Source organism: Carassius auratus, unplaced genomic scaffold (assembly GCF_003368295.1).
Source record: "Carassius auratus strain Wakin unplaced genomic scaffold, ASM336829v1 scaf_tig00216805, whole genome shotgun sequence".
Taxonomy (NCBI): domain Eukaryota; kingdom Metazoa; phylum Chordata; class Actinopteri; order Cypriniformes; family Cyprinidae; genus Carassius; species Carassius auratus.
The window spans coordinates 38,095-54,193 of NW_020528746.1; the positions used below are offsets into that span (position 1 = coordinate 38,095).

Consider the following 16,099-nt stretch of genomic DNA (forward strand, 5'->3'; position numbering starts at 1 on the left):
TTCTGACTCGTCAGGCTCTTCTGGCTCTTCAGACTCTTAGCTCTTCAAACCCTTCTGGCTTACAAACCAGTCTAACTTTATTTATTTTACATAAAACTTATTTTTAAGGTTTTGTTGATGTTTTGTTGAAATTAATAAAAGTTTGAAGTCACCATTGGGGAAATAAGCATTTGCTTTAGGTATGCTTCTGACGCCTGACTTTTTAACATATTTTTTTTCCTGCTGCTTTAAATGTGCTTTTCTAAAGCATATTTGTTATAGCAAAACCTGTGAGGAAACTTCTAGTCAGATGAAGTTGTTTACATAATGATGATCTTGTCATCACTTATTACAAACCAGTCTGACTTTCTTTCTTTCATACGGTGTGGTTCTGTCTGTTTTCTGGAACAGGAGTTATAATTAGGGTTTTGTCTGCATAGAGTACATACTGTAGCCAAGAGACCGTTATGTTGTTTTACTTGTCTTATCAAAAAATGAGATTCCATGCTCATTTGTTTAGATTTTGTATTAGTAAAACTATTAGGAAGAGTATCATCTCCATCAGGTAGCACACAGACGTTGGGCTCTGGGTAGTAAGTGCCCTGAGAAAAGTCTTTAGCGGTTATGCACATCTGATGGTAATGTTTGCTCTTTATTCTGAGTTTACTGTCTTCAGGAAACAAATAACCAGTTGAAATCGCTGTTGGATATATATCTTCTATGATTACATCATATTTAAGAGCTCAACACGTGATTTAAATCAATTGTGTCTACATCAAAAAAGCAGAAAAAGATTTTAACATTCTATTTTTTACAAGTCTATTTCTAATTTCTTGGTTTCCTCATTCCTCATAGCAGAACTTCTTTCATGAAAGCGGTGCTCTTAAGAAAATCAAGAAACTTCTGACAAAGTGATTCAGGATTTTTATTCATTTCAGGTGCCACTGGGACTTCACAAATCTGACCGTGGTGTTATTTCTGTCATTTTGTGTACTCTCATCAGGTAATGCTTTACATTTTTTTTTATTTTTTTACATTGATCAATGTTTCTTAAAGAGTTCTCTCTATAAAAAAAAAAAAAAAAAAAAAAAAACTGTTCCAGAAAACTTTTAAATGAAGTGAGTTGTATAGATAGTTGAATAGAGTTTTTATAATACATCTAATCTAGTACACTGTAAAAGTTTTCAATGCAAATAAAATTTGATTAAATAAAATGTATTATTGGAGTACCTTTCAAAAGAATAGTATTTCAGTTTTTCAACTTTATAATTGTGTTTATTTGAATATATATATATATATATATATAATTTGTATTTTTTTCAGTTTCTTTGTAAATTATTTGTGAAATGTCCTACAACAATTTACACAACACTGATTTATTATTGTTTTTTTTTTCAGTGTTATGTAGTGTTTATTGTGAGAGCATGAAAAGTCTTCAGCCATTTCTTTTTGCATTCCACTGAAAAAACGTAATTAATGTAATTAATTTCATATGAGGAAGAAAAAAGGAAATAAATATTTTACTTTATCCTAACCTTGTGTTCTTAGGATACAGATGAAGCGGTAGATTTTTTTAATTTTTTTTTATATAAAACAGAGTTGCTCCTCCTCTAACGTGACTAAAATGCTTGAAATTTAATTCAGAGTCCTTCAACCACACATAATATTGTTACCTCCTTTTTTTAGGTTTCCCAGTGTCCTCCAATCATTACACTAAAACAAACACTTCAAAAATAATATATATATATATATATATATATATATATATATATATATATATATATATATATATATATATATATATATATATATATATATATATTCTGCAAGGATCACAGTGTATTTCAAATGTGGCAAATGTTTTGTAAAAAATAATAATAATAATAATAATAACTACAATGTGTATCTGTTTCAGTCCCATTTGATTGTTTATTCAACAAATACCTTAAATTCTGAATGATAATTTTAGACAAACATGAATTGATGAACCAGTACTCAGCGAACTGTATAAGCTAGTGAACCATAAAACTGTGTATCTAAAAAGCTATGCTTTGTTTTATTTTTTCTTTGATGTTGGTAAACTAGCACTAAACGTTCATCTGGTTTTATGGAAGTAAAACATCTCTCCATGTTTTCATGAGTATGAGACACATCTGGATGAAGGGCATCGATAGTGAATTTACAAGTTAAATTTACAGTTGTGTTCAACTCATAGGTTAATAGTGACAACCTTATAAGGAACTTCAGTTCTAACTTGTTTACCTCTCATAACAAATATTTGAACTAGTCCTGCATCTCCAGTTTTCATTTCAAAGAAAAGGAAACAAAGAGTTTCGATTTATTTGCATGTCAGAAGTTCTTGAAATGCAGTCAAAGTTTGAAATATTAATTTCAGCATTCTTGTTGTCTTTTTTAATCCAGCTGTGCTACTCCTGCAGTTTTCAGGTGAACATGAAGACAATGACCATGATTTGTTGGCTCATGAGCAGCTTCTCAACATGATCTGAGGGTGAGAATATGCATAAATACTCTCTAGCACTCATTTCCAGGAAAGAAAAAAAAAACAGGCTTGAAATTTAGAATGTTCAAGTCAACTGCAGCTTTTACTGAATTACACCGTTCTGGGAAACTAGAAATTCTTATTAAACACTTGACATTATGGAGATAATTCATGAATGTATTCAGTCTCGTCCATGTATCAAAACAAATGTGCTATCACAAAGAAATAATGAGAGGAAAGACCAATAAAAATGTAAAAGATCAATAAGAATCTGAAAAACACTGATACAAACAAATTACAATGAGAAATTTACATTCAAATGTTTACCAAAAAAAACAAAAAACAAAGACAATAAGCCACTGGAAAAGGGAACGCATAAAATGACACAATGAACAACAGTCACAAGTATAATCAGCCTAAATCTATACTCAACTCTTGTGAAAATAATAGCAAATGAGTTAAATCTCCTTTAAGTGTAAGAAATGTGAAAATAACAAATCAGTCAAGTCACCACATGAATCTCTGTGCAGCCATACTGTCAGGCCACTGAAATGTTTTATTGATGAATATATAAACTGTGGCAGCATTAACTGCGGTGTAGAGGCCAAACTCAAGCAGCAGTCTGGGTAAAGACGGAACAGGGATGTGGACGCGATATAACAGATATGGAAGGATAAAATATCGGAACTCCAGGAGTTTCTGCGGGACAGTGGCTGCCACCAAACACAAAGAGAAAAACAGAAACCAGAACAACGATTTGGACCTCAAAGTATCTAGGAAGTTCCATGCTGCAAACACATATCCAGGGACCAACAGGAAACGGACAAACTCATGTCTCTGGAAAATCCTTTTCCAAACGTAAAATGGAAAGTGTCTATTGTCCGCAAGCAGGTATTTGTGAACAAATGTGAATTTCCAGACCAAAAACAGGAAGAACGTCATCAATAGAGCATAAATTAAGGGCTGCTTTCTTAAAGATTGTAGAAACCTGACTCCCCTTTGGTAACTCAGCGAGGTAGGAAGAGACAATAGAAGAGTAAATGACAGGAAGTAGAAAATCTGAGGAAAGTTCAGACATGCTTCATGACTACTACGATCTCCAACCACAATTCCATCGTTCAACACAACGAACACTGTGAAAAGAACAGCTGCAGCAATATATGGCCACGTTGACAAGACTACAGCTTTTATATTGTTGGGCGTTTTGAAGAATTCCAACAGGAAACGCATCACTCTCATTGTCCCATTGATGGTTAGAGGGACGTGAAAGGGTGACTTGTCATCACGCTTCTTTGACTGTTCAGTCCGCCAGCTCTCGTCCATTTTTTGAGCCACCACAGTGCCAGCACAGAACACTACCCAGATGATATTGGTCTGGCGGAAGAGGACAGCACAGACACCAAGAAGCATGGCTGCTTTGTGGCTTCCATACAGTGTCATGAGGTACATGAAGAGGGTGAAGAATGTGGAGCCAGCATCAGTGTAATACAGGAACGTGAAGAAGTACAGCACTGGGAACGTGGACAGAACCAGGGCTGAGAATATTCTACGAGTGGCAGAACGGGACTAGAGAGAGAAAATGAAATATAACAGCATAGTATTACACTTTACAGTTGATTTTGGGCTTAATTTTAAAGCTATGTGATTGCTAAGTTCTGGGTAGTTGCTAGGTGCCTTTTTTGAAACTAGACATTTTACAGTTTTTTACTATACTTTTTTACTATAAAATTTACAGTTTTCACCTGGTAGGCCATAAAACTAAAAATAGGCTGCAACCCAACAGACTTATGAAAAACATGTCACATCTTAGCAACACTTGTTTTGAATGTGCAAGTACCAGTCAGTTTCTTTGTATAAGGACAAAACGAGTTAATGTGCATTTTTACTATTAATGAAAATACTATTATATTTATGCAACATTCTGTCCTGTAGGGTAATTTTAAAGAAAAGAATAGCAAATTAATTTATTAATTTATTTATTTTAGGTATCAAATATAATATCTTTATCAGAGTGTATCAAAGGGTATTTATTTATTTTTAGCTTGCCCCCCTCCAAAATAATATATAATAAACTATAATGTTTATATATGTAACTAATTGTTACAACTGATTTGGTTATGGTTTATATGTATATATATATATATATATATATATATATATATATATATATATATATATATATATATATATATATATATATATATATATATAACATCACACCTTAGCAACCAGCAACAATTGTGAGTTTTGAAAGTGCAAGTACCAGTTAAAGTTTCTTAAGATAATGGGAAAATAATTGAATTAAATTATTATAATAATAAATGTAATAAAATTTTACTAAATATTTAATTATTATATTTATAGAAATGATGTGCTATGCCCACTAGTGTGATAAAAAAAGATAAAATAATCATTATAAATTTATCCGTTTTTTTTGTTGTTGTTGTTGTTGCTTGCTTGCCACCTAACCAATAATTTATTATGAAGAGGCTTAAAATCAACAAATTTTTATTTATTTTATTTTTTATTATTGTTAGAAATTTAATAAAATCTGCTGTAATTACCATGCTACCAATAATTTATAATAAAAAAAAAAACAGATGAGTTTTCCAATAATGTTTATATTTAGTTACGGTTATTATGTTGGTTATACAAGAGAGTTTAATAATTTTTTTGTATTAATATTTGATATATACGTCACATATTTTTACAAATAAATAATAATATAATTAATAAAATAAATAAAATAAGGCACCTTATCTTTCATGTGCAGTCTGCAGATGATCAGATAGATTATGTAGAGATTCCCACTATTAAAGAGTAGATTGATGAATCTCAGCATGGCAGTGGAGCAGACCACACTGCCCTTCAGATCCGCTAGCCACACCACCGGCCTGATCAGACCCACTGATGCCAGATACAACCCAGGAAGAGTGGTGATCATAGGATCCCACTGTGGAAATCGACACATGGTCATTATTGACCAAACACATACACACACTGAGAAATTCAAACATTATTAACAATCATACCTCATTAAACTTCCCCTCACAGTACTTCTGGGCTTGAGGAACATGAAATATCTCATCCATGTAAGGATCTCTCTGTTCCCGTGTGATTTTGGAAAACAGAAGACAGGATATGAGAAAGTTAATGCTGCACAGAGCTGTGAAGACGTAAACCTCAAATTTCTCCATCCTTACTCAATCAACCACAAACAAAAACAAGCGATTTTTAATAATACACTTTTGGAAATGAGTGATATACGAGGATGATTGAAGGGAGTATGCGAAACATTTATTCCTGGTAATCGATCTTCCTCTAGTGTGTCACAAATGTACAAAATTATGCAAGAATTGCATTTTTAAGTTTAGATTTTTGACAGCTTACTGGTACGTCACATACTTAAGTCCGTGTTGAAACCGGAAGCGTAAACAAACGGTTCCATGCCGATGTTGTCACGGATTATGAAAATAAGATCTGTTGTAAATAATAATGTAGTCATATTTAAATATGTACATCGCCTATAATAAATGTTCCTTATTAAATTCTTTATTTAAAAAAATATATATATAATGTCTTCTTCTCTCGTAAGAATAAGATGTGCCAAGTGCCTTGCATACAAATCCGCCTCTGCAATCACAATAAATTATTAAATAAATAAATAAAACTGAAGCAGTTTGCACATATAATCTACGTTCTACTTTAAAAGTATATGCATTAATTTACTAAACTCGTCACTGCGTAGTGACATCGAAAAACAAAACAATGAATTAAAAATACACAATAAAGAGTTAAAATGCAGGCATTATTATACGTCGATATTTGTCTTATATTTCATTCAATAAAACTTTATTGTATATTATTTAACATAGGTTTTTGCAAAAAAAAAAAAAAAAAAAAAAAAAGTAATATAACCTACACAATTACATCGTCTGAAAGTCGGAACATTCCCGTCAGCTACGCCGGTGTCACATTATTATTGTTCCGTATGTTGCAACACTGGCTAACTGCATACTGTTTAGGTAAAGTTTATAATGTACTGAAGATATTAAAATATTAATAATGCATCTTACGCAAGTCTTAGAACTGTTTCCTGAATACACGGTGACTCAACTGCTCTTCAAAGATGTAAAAAATACGACGGAGTTGAGAAAAATGGCAGTGAATGGAGAAATAAAAGGCGCCTTGATCAATCCATCAATGGTAAGAGCACGTAACAAACTTATTAGTGATTCTGTACATAAATTCACTATAGTATCCTTAACTCCCGCCAGAAAGTACTACGGTAATACCTAGATTTGGATGGTGCAATACTGTTTTTTGGATACACAAAAAGACTGTCACAAGTTCAAAATAAGATACGTTTTTAAATGATTTTTAAATAAGTATCTTATGCTCACGACAACGTACAGTAAAAACATTAATTTTGTGAAATTTTGTTGCAATTTAAAATACAGTTACCCGTTTCTATTTGAATATATTTTCATATGTAATTTATTACTGTGTTGGTAAGAATTGTTATATATTTGCCATATATTTACTATGTTCATGTTTTCTGTAAAGGTTGTAGATTCCTTCCAGATCCTGGTGGCAGCAAATAAAGCCGTTCACCTGCATAAAAATGGGAAAATGAAAACCCGGAGCCTTTACTCGGAAATCATTTTTAATCTTTCACCCACAAACAACGTGAGTGATATTTCAGTACACAGCTGACACTAACTTTATTTGTTTACGGTGTTGTTTTAATAGAGCTTAATGTTTGGCAGATTTCGGAAGCATTCAAAAGGTTCGGGATCTCAGACAGTGACAGTGCAGTTCATATTGTGTTGGTACACAATAAAGACGAGATTCTCAACATCAATGACATCATCTTAAAGGTGGATGGACAACAGATAGCCGTTGATCGAGTGTCTGATTTGACTGATGTTGCCAAAATTAAAAAGGTATGTCTCCTCTGGTGAAATTTTGGAATTGGATTTGTTTTAGGTGTTTTTCTTTGTTTGTTTTTTTTGCACTTGTTTAAAGCACATCCGTGTCTCTCATTGCAGCTCTACAAAGTCGCACCACTGGAGGAAAAGTGTGGAAGTCTTTTGGATGCTGTTGTTTGCAGGATGGCCACTAAAGATGTTGCTTAGCTAATCCACTCATTGCTATATTTATATTTTAAATAAACCACACTGTATATCTACTTTTAGATCTCCTGTAGTAGAGAATGTGTATACAATATATTGTATATATTCCACTTCCGCATCTTGTGACACATTGTTAACATTCTTTAATGCAGATGTAAGCCACTTTAAAATGTACAGTGTTTTCATATATACAGTTTCCAACTAGGGCCAAAATTTCCAAGGGGGACATTGTAAGATATATCTCAAAGTTGTCTGAAAACAGACAAAAAAAAAAAAAAAAAAAAAAAATATATATATATATATATATATAATATATATATATATAATTTTATATATATATAGATGAGGGTGAATAACTAATAATGGCTTTTCATGCTCTGTGTGAACTGTCCCAGGCGTGTATTTAACCTGGCATGTCCAGCCATAAGATCCGGATCAAAAAAGAAATGTAGGGAATTCAGAATATTGTCCTCTTGAACACTACGAGTATGTATGAGACGAGGAGTTGGCGCTCTTTCAACCTCAACTCCCAAACTCTACAAATGTTGGACACATTTTGTTAAAGATTAAACAACGAAATAAGTGTAACTGTATCACAAAGTGTATAAATGAGAGTTTCATATAAGTATTCGTATAATAGTGTCTGCTGAAACATCTCCCATCATTCTTGAGCAACCTGTGAAAATTTCCTAGATGTAGGCTATAGTTAAAAAGGAAATAAAATGAAAAATAAAACAGATACATACGAGTGTAAGAAAATAGGTATTATTAAATATATTCTTGATTATATTTATTTTTATAATTTATACTTTATCATGAATTAATTTACCATTTTAAATAATTTAAACAATCATTAAAAAATATATTTTGTCTTTCATTTATCGAGGTTTTCTGAAACAAACGGTGCCAAATAAATATTAATTTTGTTATATCCCAAACATAAAACTTCTAAATTACAGCCCAATGCTTTAATTGCACTATACTACTGCTTGATAGTATTACCGTAAAACGAAAGTTCAATCCAAAAATATAATGCTGGATTTCATAAAGATTTTCCAAATTAAAGTTTAATTTGTGGTCATCACGGCCAAGCAACGGTTGAAGACTCGTTGATGAAGATGAAATTGGGTGATTGTTTTTTCTCTGTATTTTCGAGCTCGATGACTCGAGAAAAAGAAAAAAAGGCCTCCACTGATTCCTGTTAATGTGCAACAAATATCACTGTGGTATGAATAATACTTCATCATTTAATATATCATGCTTATATATATTTGTGGTACTTAATTTAACAATGTGTGTGTGTGTACTTCAAGTTTAATAATTCAAATCGAATAAATACAAAGTTCAGCAGCTTGCATACATGAAGTTTGTGATGCTATCTGTAGATGCTAAATCTATTAGAGCAGTGGTTTTCAACCTGTTGGCCGTGGACCCCTAAGGGGGTCGCAATGATATTGCAGGTGGGCTGCCAATTATTATTAAAATAAATAATAATATTGTTCTTATATGTAAAAATGTCTAAGTCATAACATAATATATATATATATATATATATATAATTAAATAAGAAAAAAAAATCTTAGATATTTTTTGTTGCATATGCTACAGAACAACAGCAGTTGTGCCAAGCGGTGCCAGCCGGGGACCCGGAGTTATTTTCCGTTCATTGCCAGTTCATTCAAAAAAAAAAAAAAAAGACAGTTAACAATCTAGCTACTGAGTACTAAGTTATTAACCCAACAATAGCGGGGTCAGTTAATGTTTTAGCAGTCGGCCGCGCAAACATATGTGTTTGGTTGTGTGGGCAACGAGTTGAAAAAGGTTGGGAACCACTGTATTAACTTTTATAAAGAAAGTTCAATGTTTCATTTAAATTAAAAGGAATAATGACATGGTAAACTGATCAATTGGAATTATCTTTTTTTACCACAAAGACACGTCCATTTATTTATTTAGCAATTCTGACCATAATATTTATGTGGACTTTGCAGTGTTACCTTTTAAGGATTTCCACCAAGAGCAATGCCCGGAACCATGGTTTCATTAACACCGGTCTTTCGTTTCCGATCGGTCAATATTTTGGAAAGGACAAATTATGGCGACCTCCGATGCAGAGGCGTGAAAAGGCTATTAATTTATCTTTACTTGTCTGATTAAATGTATTTGAGCGCATATTAAAAATAGTCATGGGTGTTCTCAGACATGTTGTGTGTGCTATGTCTGGAGGGGTTGACAGTTCTGTCAGCGCACTGTTACTCAAAAGAATGGGTAAGACATCACTGAACTTAAAATTAATTACAATTTTACTAAATTACCTTTTACAAATAACAGTCCCATTCACTGGGCACATAAAGGGCAACAAAATATTTTGTAAGTTACTATAGTTTTATGTTTTCAATCATCACCCATAAACTTGTACTTCGTGTGGATGTATAAATTAATATAACATGCTACATTTAAATATAAGCTAATATATAAAGTAATGTTTTATACTATTAGTATATTATTATTTAGAATTTAAAATAATACAAATGGTTAATTAAATACTGTGCTAATGTGCTAATTATATTCTAGATTGTGCGTTAAATAATATTGTAACAATAATAAAATATTTGGAAACTTAAGTCACACTGACATTTTTACATTTATCTGAAAGAAATATGCCACAAAACATGAAAGAAAAAAAAAATAAAAATAAATAATATTGTTTAAAAATGATAAAACGAGGCATATAAAAAGTTTAATAAGCAGAGTTGCAGACTAAAAGACACTTTCTGGTGTGCATGATTTATTTGCAGATTTTATATGACACGTGTATCTCTGCCGTCAGGCTATCATGTGACGGGTGTGTTCATGAAGAACTGGGACTCTCAGGATGAGAGAGGGCTGTGTTCATCAGAGAGAGACTGTGAAGATGCTTATAAAGTGTGTAAGATGCTGGATATGCCTTTCCACCAGGTCACATATGTTAAAGAATACTGGCATGAAGTATTTAGGTAAACATTTTAGTCATTAATATTTATCAAGTTCATTGAAATCAAAATCGTGTACAGAGCTTGTTCATAATTCTCCTTTCTTTCTCTCTTTATTTGCAGTAATCTTCTTTGGGAATATGAGCAGGGCAGGACACCAAATCCAGACATAATGTGTAAAAAACACATCAAGTTTAAGCACTTTTATCATTATGCAGTTAATACTTTAGGTAAGCTAATTAATTTTTTGCATTCTCCAGGAAAATAGATGCAAAATAGCACTTGACTAATACTTAGTTTTTCAGCAAAGAATAAGTGAAAGAAAGTGCAAATAATATATAGAAGATTTATATATGTGGCGTCTTGCATATTTAGCATCATCACAGTCTTATTTGAAAATAGGTGCTGATGCCATGGCAACGGGACACTATGCCCGGACATCCCAGGAGGGCGATGAGGTTTTTCAACAGAAGCACGTTCCATTTCCCAGAACCCTCTTCAGAGAACGGTTTGAAACTCGAAGGCGTAAGTGTTCATGCATTGTAGAGGACTGGGGAAGAAGTTGTGTTTACAGGAGCAGTATTTTATCAGGAGCAGTATTTTATTTTCAGTATCAATGAAAATCAAGTTGTATTTTATTGCATTCTTAATTTCTGTTTCAAATTGATTTGACAAATATTTAAATTTACAGACAAATACCACCATAATGTATACTTAAAATTTTAAACTTAAATCTTTATGCAAAACATGTCTTATTCTGTTCTTTTGATTTTTGGGTTGTACTATGGACATGGACCTATCTTGACAGTTTCTGTAAGATTTAAAGAGATTTTATATGATGTTCCTTTAAGGTCAGTTGTGACTGTGATTTGTTTCTGAATTGACCTTTACTCTTCTTCTGAATCTTATTAGCTGTGCAGCTCTATCAGGGTGCGGATCACTTGAAGGACCAGACATTCTTCCTCAGTCAGATTTCCCAGGATGCTCTGCGACACACAATATTTCCCCTAGCTGGGCTAACCAAAGAATTTGTGAAGAAAATAGCTGCTGAGGCTGGCTTCCAACATGTTCTAAAGAAAAAAGAGGTACTAAATTAAATAAATCACACTTTTCTACAAGATCTAACATTTCTGGCACGAGAAATTTGACATTTAGTAGTGCTTAGTATTTTAAATGTAATATCCTACACTAAATTATCTGCCCAATTAATAAATATAATAGAAATTTAATTAATTACGTTTTTTTTTTCTTTTCTCTGAAAGAGCATGGGGATCTGTTTCATTGGAGAGAGAGATTTTGAGAACTTTATCCTTGAGGTATGTTTGATGTCTCCTGTATCATTTAAGGCAATAAAAACACAAGCCTCATATTCTTTCTAGTGAAAACTATAAACTTTTTTATGTTAGATATATTTTTCTATTTTTTTTTAAAGTTTAAAAAATCGTTGACTGAATTTATAATATTTATCAATACATGAACCCTGTTACCAAGGTTTTTTTTGTTTGTTTGTTTAATATAACGTATATTAAATATTATTCCATCAATAACAAACCAACATTTGTGCCTGAATTTTCTATCCCTACCTATATTTGAAATCCTGTTACCTATTCTGACATTTTATTCATATTTTTAAAATATTTTGAAATTAATTTGCATTTAATATTTTTTGCTAGACACCTTGATATTCAGGTATATAAACTTTTTTCAAGCATATCCCACATTTTGGTAACAGGGTTGCAGAAATGGCAAACATCATACAATCAGCATTTTCTACAAGTTAAAAACCTAGATTGATGAAAGACTTAGTACTATATTTTGGTCATTGTCATTATTCAGTATATACTGCAGTCCCTTAATTCAGTACTATTTCATCTCGGTGTCAAATTAATTACAGTACATAGAGCCCAAACCAGGAAATTTAGTTTCCATTGAAGATGGGAAGATCATGGGGCAGCATAAAGGTGGATATTAAATCAATAATTGCTCATGTTCTCCTTCATAGTGTCTGTGATACTGTATGACTTCTACACATATTATTTCGCCACAGGCTGGTTCACATTAACACTGGGTCAGAGGGCTAGAATAGGAGGGCAGATAGACCCTTGGTTTGTAGTTGATAAAGATACCACAACCGGTGATGTATTTGTGGTGAGTTACATTATTTATTTTGCTAAAAAAAAAAAAAGCCCACAAATGACATTTCAGGTCGATAGATTTGTAAAATATGGCATCTCTTGCAGGGTCCAACCACTAACCATCCAGCGCTGTTCCGAGACACATTACAGACAGACTGCTTCCACTGGATAGCCGAAGAGCCACCTGTTAAACTTGTCCACACTCAGATGATGGAATGTCTTTTCTGTTTCAATAACCGGATGCCTTTAAGTGAGTTGCTTTCCATTTTAACTGGAAATTGTTAGAAAACAGCCAGCTGTTTTGTCTACAGCAGTGTTATTTTAGAATTATTTATATACTATAATATTTTATAACACATATAAATAAGCTTTCATTTAAATTTTTGTTTAATTATTATTATTTTGTCATTTTTATGAAATTATATAATATTTAGCAGCCAAGCACCGAAGGTGCCTTGGCACCTATTGTATTCGTTAGCGGAATTTTCTTCTTCTTCTGCCTGTTGCAGCCCAATGATCCGCTTGTGGGAAAGTTGTGAAATTTAACACACTGATAGAGAACGGTGAGAAAAGTCACCATAGCAAATTTGGATTCTCTAATTCAAACTCTCTAGCACCACCACTTGTCCAAAGTTGCACTCATGTTTATGCTTATAACTTTTGAACTGTAAGCCAGAAAAATGAAAATATAAAAAAATCACAAGGTTTAGTTTTTTTGTTATTTTTAATTATTTGTTAAACTTGTCCTAGACCGTTGCACCGAATTTACCAGATTATCTTCAGACCATGCTGGCAAAAAGTTATGGAAATCAAGTTGATTCGTCCAACTGGTCTTGAATAACATGCAAAAGAATTCTACAAAAGCATGAAAAAATGCATGTGAGGCTATATCTCTTTAGAATATTGAAACCAAGCTTGGTGTTTGTTGTAACAAGCATGACCTGAGACTACCTGCAGCGTTTTGGCACTGTGACACCTAGTGCTCAGGAGATATGAAAAAACTTCTGAATAGTTGGGCCAAAAATAACTAAACTCTCTTCAGATTCAGTGCATCATGCCAAGTCAAATGAGATCCAGTTTTCCGATATCAGCCATTTTGGACATTGGCCATTTTGAATTTTGTCATAAAATGCTATTATTTACGAACGCATTGACCGAAATCGTTACGAAACTCGGTACACCATGCCCTGATGGTACTTAAATTTTTTTAATGAAATTTATAAAAATGCTAATAACTTTTGTTTACATTAGCCTATTGTAATGGGACTGATGTTGATAGATTCCTCGGATCATGCCGAGAACATAGATACTGTAGGGGAATTTACAGTTAAAACCCAAGGACCAGATATTTGGCAATGAAGACCAGGAGTCAGAGATGAGTTCAGTTAATAATAATAATTTTACTTGAAGAAAATAGTTTGCAGTTTCATCAGCAGAAGTCAGCTTCAATACTCTCGACGGAGTTCGTAGGCCACCCCCCTGTACAACTCAAAATCAACCACACTTATACCCTGACAGAGGATACTCAACAAAATTCTGATTGGTTCCAAAACCTAGATAAACTCTCCAAAGACGTATATCTGATACGCTGGACACTGGCAGTTGATCGTTTGTCCTGGGACTGTCTGAGCTTCTCCCTGTACAGACAGATACTAACACACATACACAGAGAACTTATCTAAAATTCAAGGCTTTCTAGCACTGGCGAGTGTCTTATCATTACGGTTGGATACACACACATAATATGTGGACATTAATCTTGAGGAAAAGAAATACAGGGTAGAACAGCATTCTTTAATATCACATATCATGTAATAATATAATTAATATCAGTATGAAGGATATGGCAACCCGGCATCCACTCCTTCAATACCAATTTTTGCCATAATTGTCTTGATTTATGTTGAAAACCAACTTTTTCAAACTCCTCCTAGATCGTCATTCAATAAATTTGACTCGGATCATCTTCAGACCATGACCATGATTTTTCAGCCATTTTGAGTAAAATAATCTTAAAATGGTTTTAATTACTCATTCCTGCAGTTGGTCTGAGGCTTGATTCTTTAGTGCTTGGCCCTGTAATTTGTTTATTTCAGTTTAATAGTTCTAGTACTTAAACTTATTTGTTTTCATGTAGTTTTTAACTTATTGATGTAAGCATAATACTTATTTTGTAATATTTTAAGAGAAATCATTTTGAATAGTTTAAATGAGATTTTTTTTTTATCAGTTTTACTTAACAATAATTAGACTTCAAGTCTACAAAATAGTTTTTAACGTCCTAATATCAAGGTCTCATTTCTTTCAGCTCCATGCACTGTAACCTTGAATCTAGATGGGTCAGTTTGGGTAATGTTGAAAGAGCCAATAAGAGCACTGACACCTGGACAGGTAATCCAGAAACATCTACACCACTACAGAATGTATCTTGAATGTTGAAGTAAATTCTTGAAGTTCAGACTGTACATTTAGAGCCGCATTCAAGCTTGCTAGGTTAATTGGCAACTGTAAGCAGCCTACTGTTAGAGTAATAAACTGTATAACAGTGTTAACATCATGGTAATTATGACCTTCTGAGACTTCTTGCTTTATACACACAGAAAATAACTGATAGAAGAGGACTGGGCATTTAATTTTATTTTTTATTTAATTCTGACTCCATTGTCTTTGCTCTGCAGTTTGCTGTCCTATACAAGGGAGATGAATGTTTGGGCAGTGGGAAGATCATTCATCTGGGACCCACAATATTCAATTTACAGAAAGGTCAAAACTGCATGACCTGCCCGCCTAAAGACACAAAAACCCAGCAACATCCAGAGCCTGTCAGCTGAGACACATGCTGTACAAACCAGCACAAATACGTTTTATTTTTTATATTAAAGACATTAACAAGAACTTAACAGGAATGACAAGAGCAGACTTTTGCTGTGTAATGACTCTCTTACTATTCACAGAAATTTAGGAAGCGGGAATCCTTAATGTGAGTTTTGTAATTGTAATTTATTTGTATAATATACATATTCATTGTTGTATTTTTCTTTCGGTTTTGGTTAAAGTGCCCTTATTGTGCATCACATTATGATCTATGCAATTTTAAGACAAATATTAAGGTACAGGTTCACATCGTTCTTGACCTTTTTCACTGAGTTATTTTCTCTGCCAATAGAGGGCGTGAGTACATCACTTACTGTATGTCTGGTGCGTCTGGACAGCTTCCTCAGTTTCTATGCTATAGAGATAACACTAAATGAACGTCTTTTAACTATATATAGTTTAAAATTGCTGATGTTAAGATACATTACATATGTTAAGACATTTCATTGTTTTAAATTGGGGTTTAGAGAATAAATGATCGACCTGTGGTACTATTATAAAGAT

The 16,099-nt window shown here is 32.8% G+C and overlaps 3 protein-coding genes across 4 annotated transcripts; 2 read left to right on the forward strand and 1 right to left on the reverse strand.

The window, feature by feature from the left end:
• Positions 1 to 1,884: 1,884 nt before the first annotated feature.
• On the reverse strand, positions 1,885 to 5,899 carry LOC113098992 (dol-P-Glc:Glc(2)Man(9)GlcNAc(2)-PP-Dol alpha-1,2-glucosyltransferase-like). Its single transcript, XM_026264044.1, has 3 exons — positions 5,512 to 5,899; positions 5,235 to 5,432; positions 1,885 to 4,045 (listed from the first exon to the last, which is right to left on the reverse strand). The coding sequence occupies exons 1-3, from the start codon at positions 5,674 to 5,676 to the stop codon at positions 2,987 to 2,989; spliced, it is 1,422 nt and encodes a 473-aa protein (XP_026119829.1). The 5' UTR covers positions 5,677 to 5,899; the 3' UTR covers positions 1,885 to 2,986.
• A 542-nt stretch (positions 5,900 to 6,441) lies between these two features.
• On the forward strand, positions 6,442 to 7,671 carry LOC113098991 (EKC/KEOPS complex subunit TPRKB). The gene is made up of 4 exons (XM_026264042.1): positions 6,442 to 6,685; positions 7,046 to 7,168; positions 7,249 to 7,425; positions 7,531 to 7,671. Exons 1-4 carry the CDS (start codon positions 6,545 to 6,547, stop codon positions 7,615 to 7,617), a joined length of 528 nt encoding a protein of 175 aa, XP_026119827.1. The 5' UTR covers positions 6,442 to 6,544; the 3' UTR covers positions 7,618 to 7,671.
• A 1,997-nt stretch (positions 7,672 to 9,668) lies between these two features.
• On the forward strand, positions 9,669 to 15,842 carry LOC113098989 (mitochondrial tRNA-specific 2-thiouridylase 1). Of its 2 annotated transcripts, none has more exons than XM_026264039.1 (11): positions 9,669 to 9,882; positions 10,445 to 10,610; positions 10,710 to 10,816; positions 10,989 to 11,111; positions 11,499 to 11,671; positions 11,849 to 11,902; positions 12,481 to 12,547; positions 12,634 to 12,734; positions 12,827 to 12,971; positions 15,030 to 15,112; positions 15,400 to 15,842. In XM_026264039.1, exons 1-11 carry the CDS (start codon positions 9,801 to 9,803, stop codon positions 15,550 to 15,552), a joined length of 1,254 nt encoding a protein of 417 aa, XP_026119824.1. In that variant the 5' UTR covers positions 9,669 to 9,800; the 3' UTR covers positions 15,553 to 15,842. The 2 variants fall into 2 exon arrangements, with proteins under 2 accessions (XP_026119824.1, XP_026119825.1); XM_026264040.1 differs by having other exon boundaries at positions 9,728 to 9,882; positions 10,413 to 10,610.
• Positions 15,843 to 16,099: the final 257 nt, after the last annotated feature.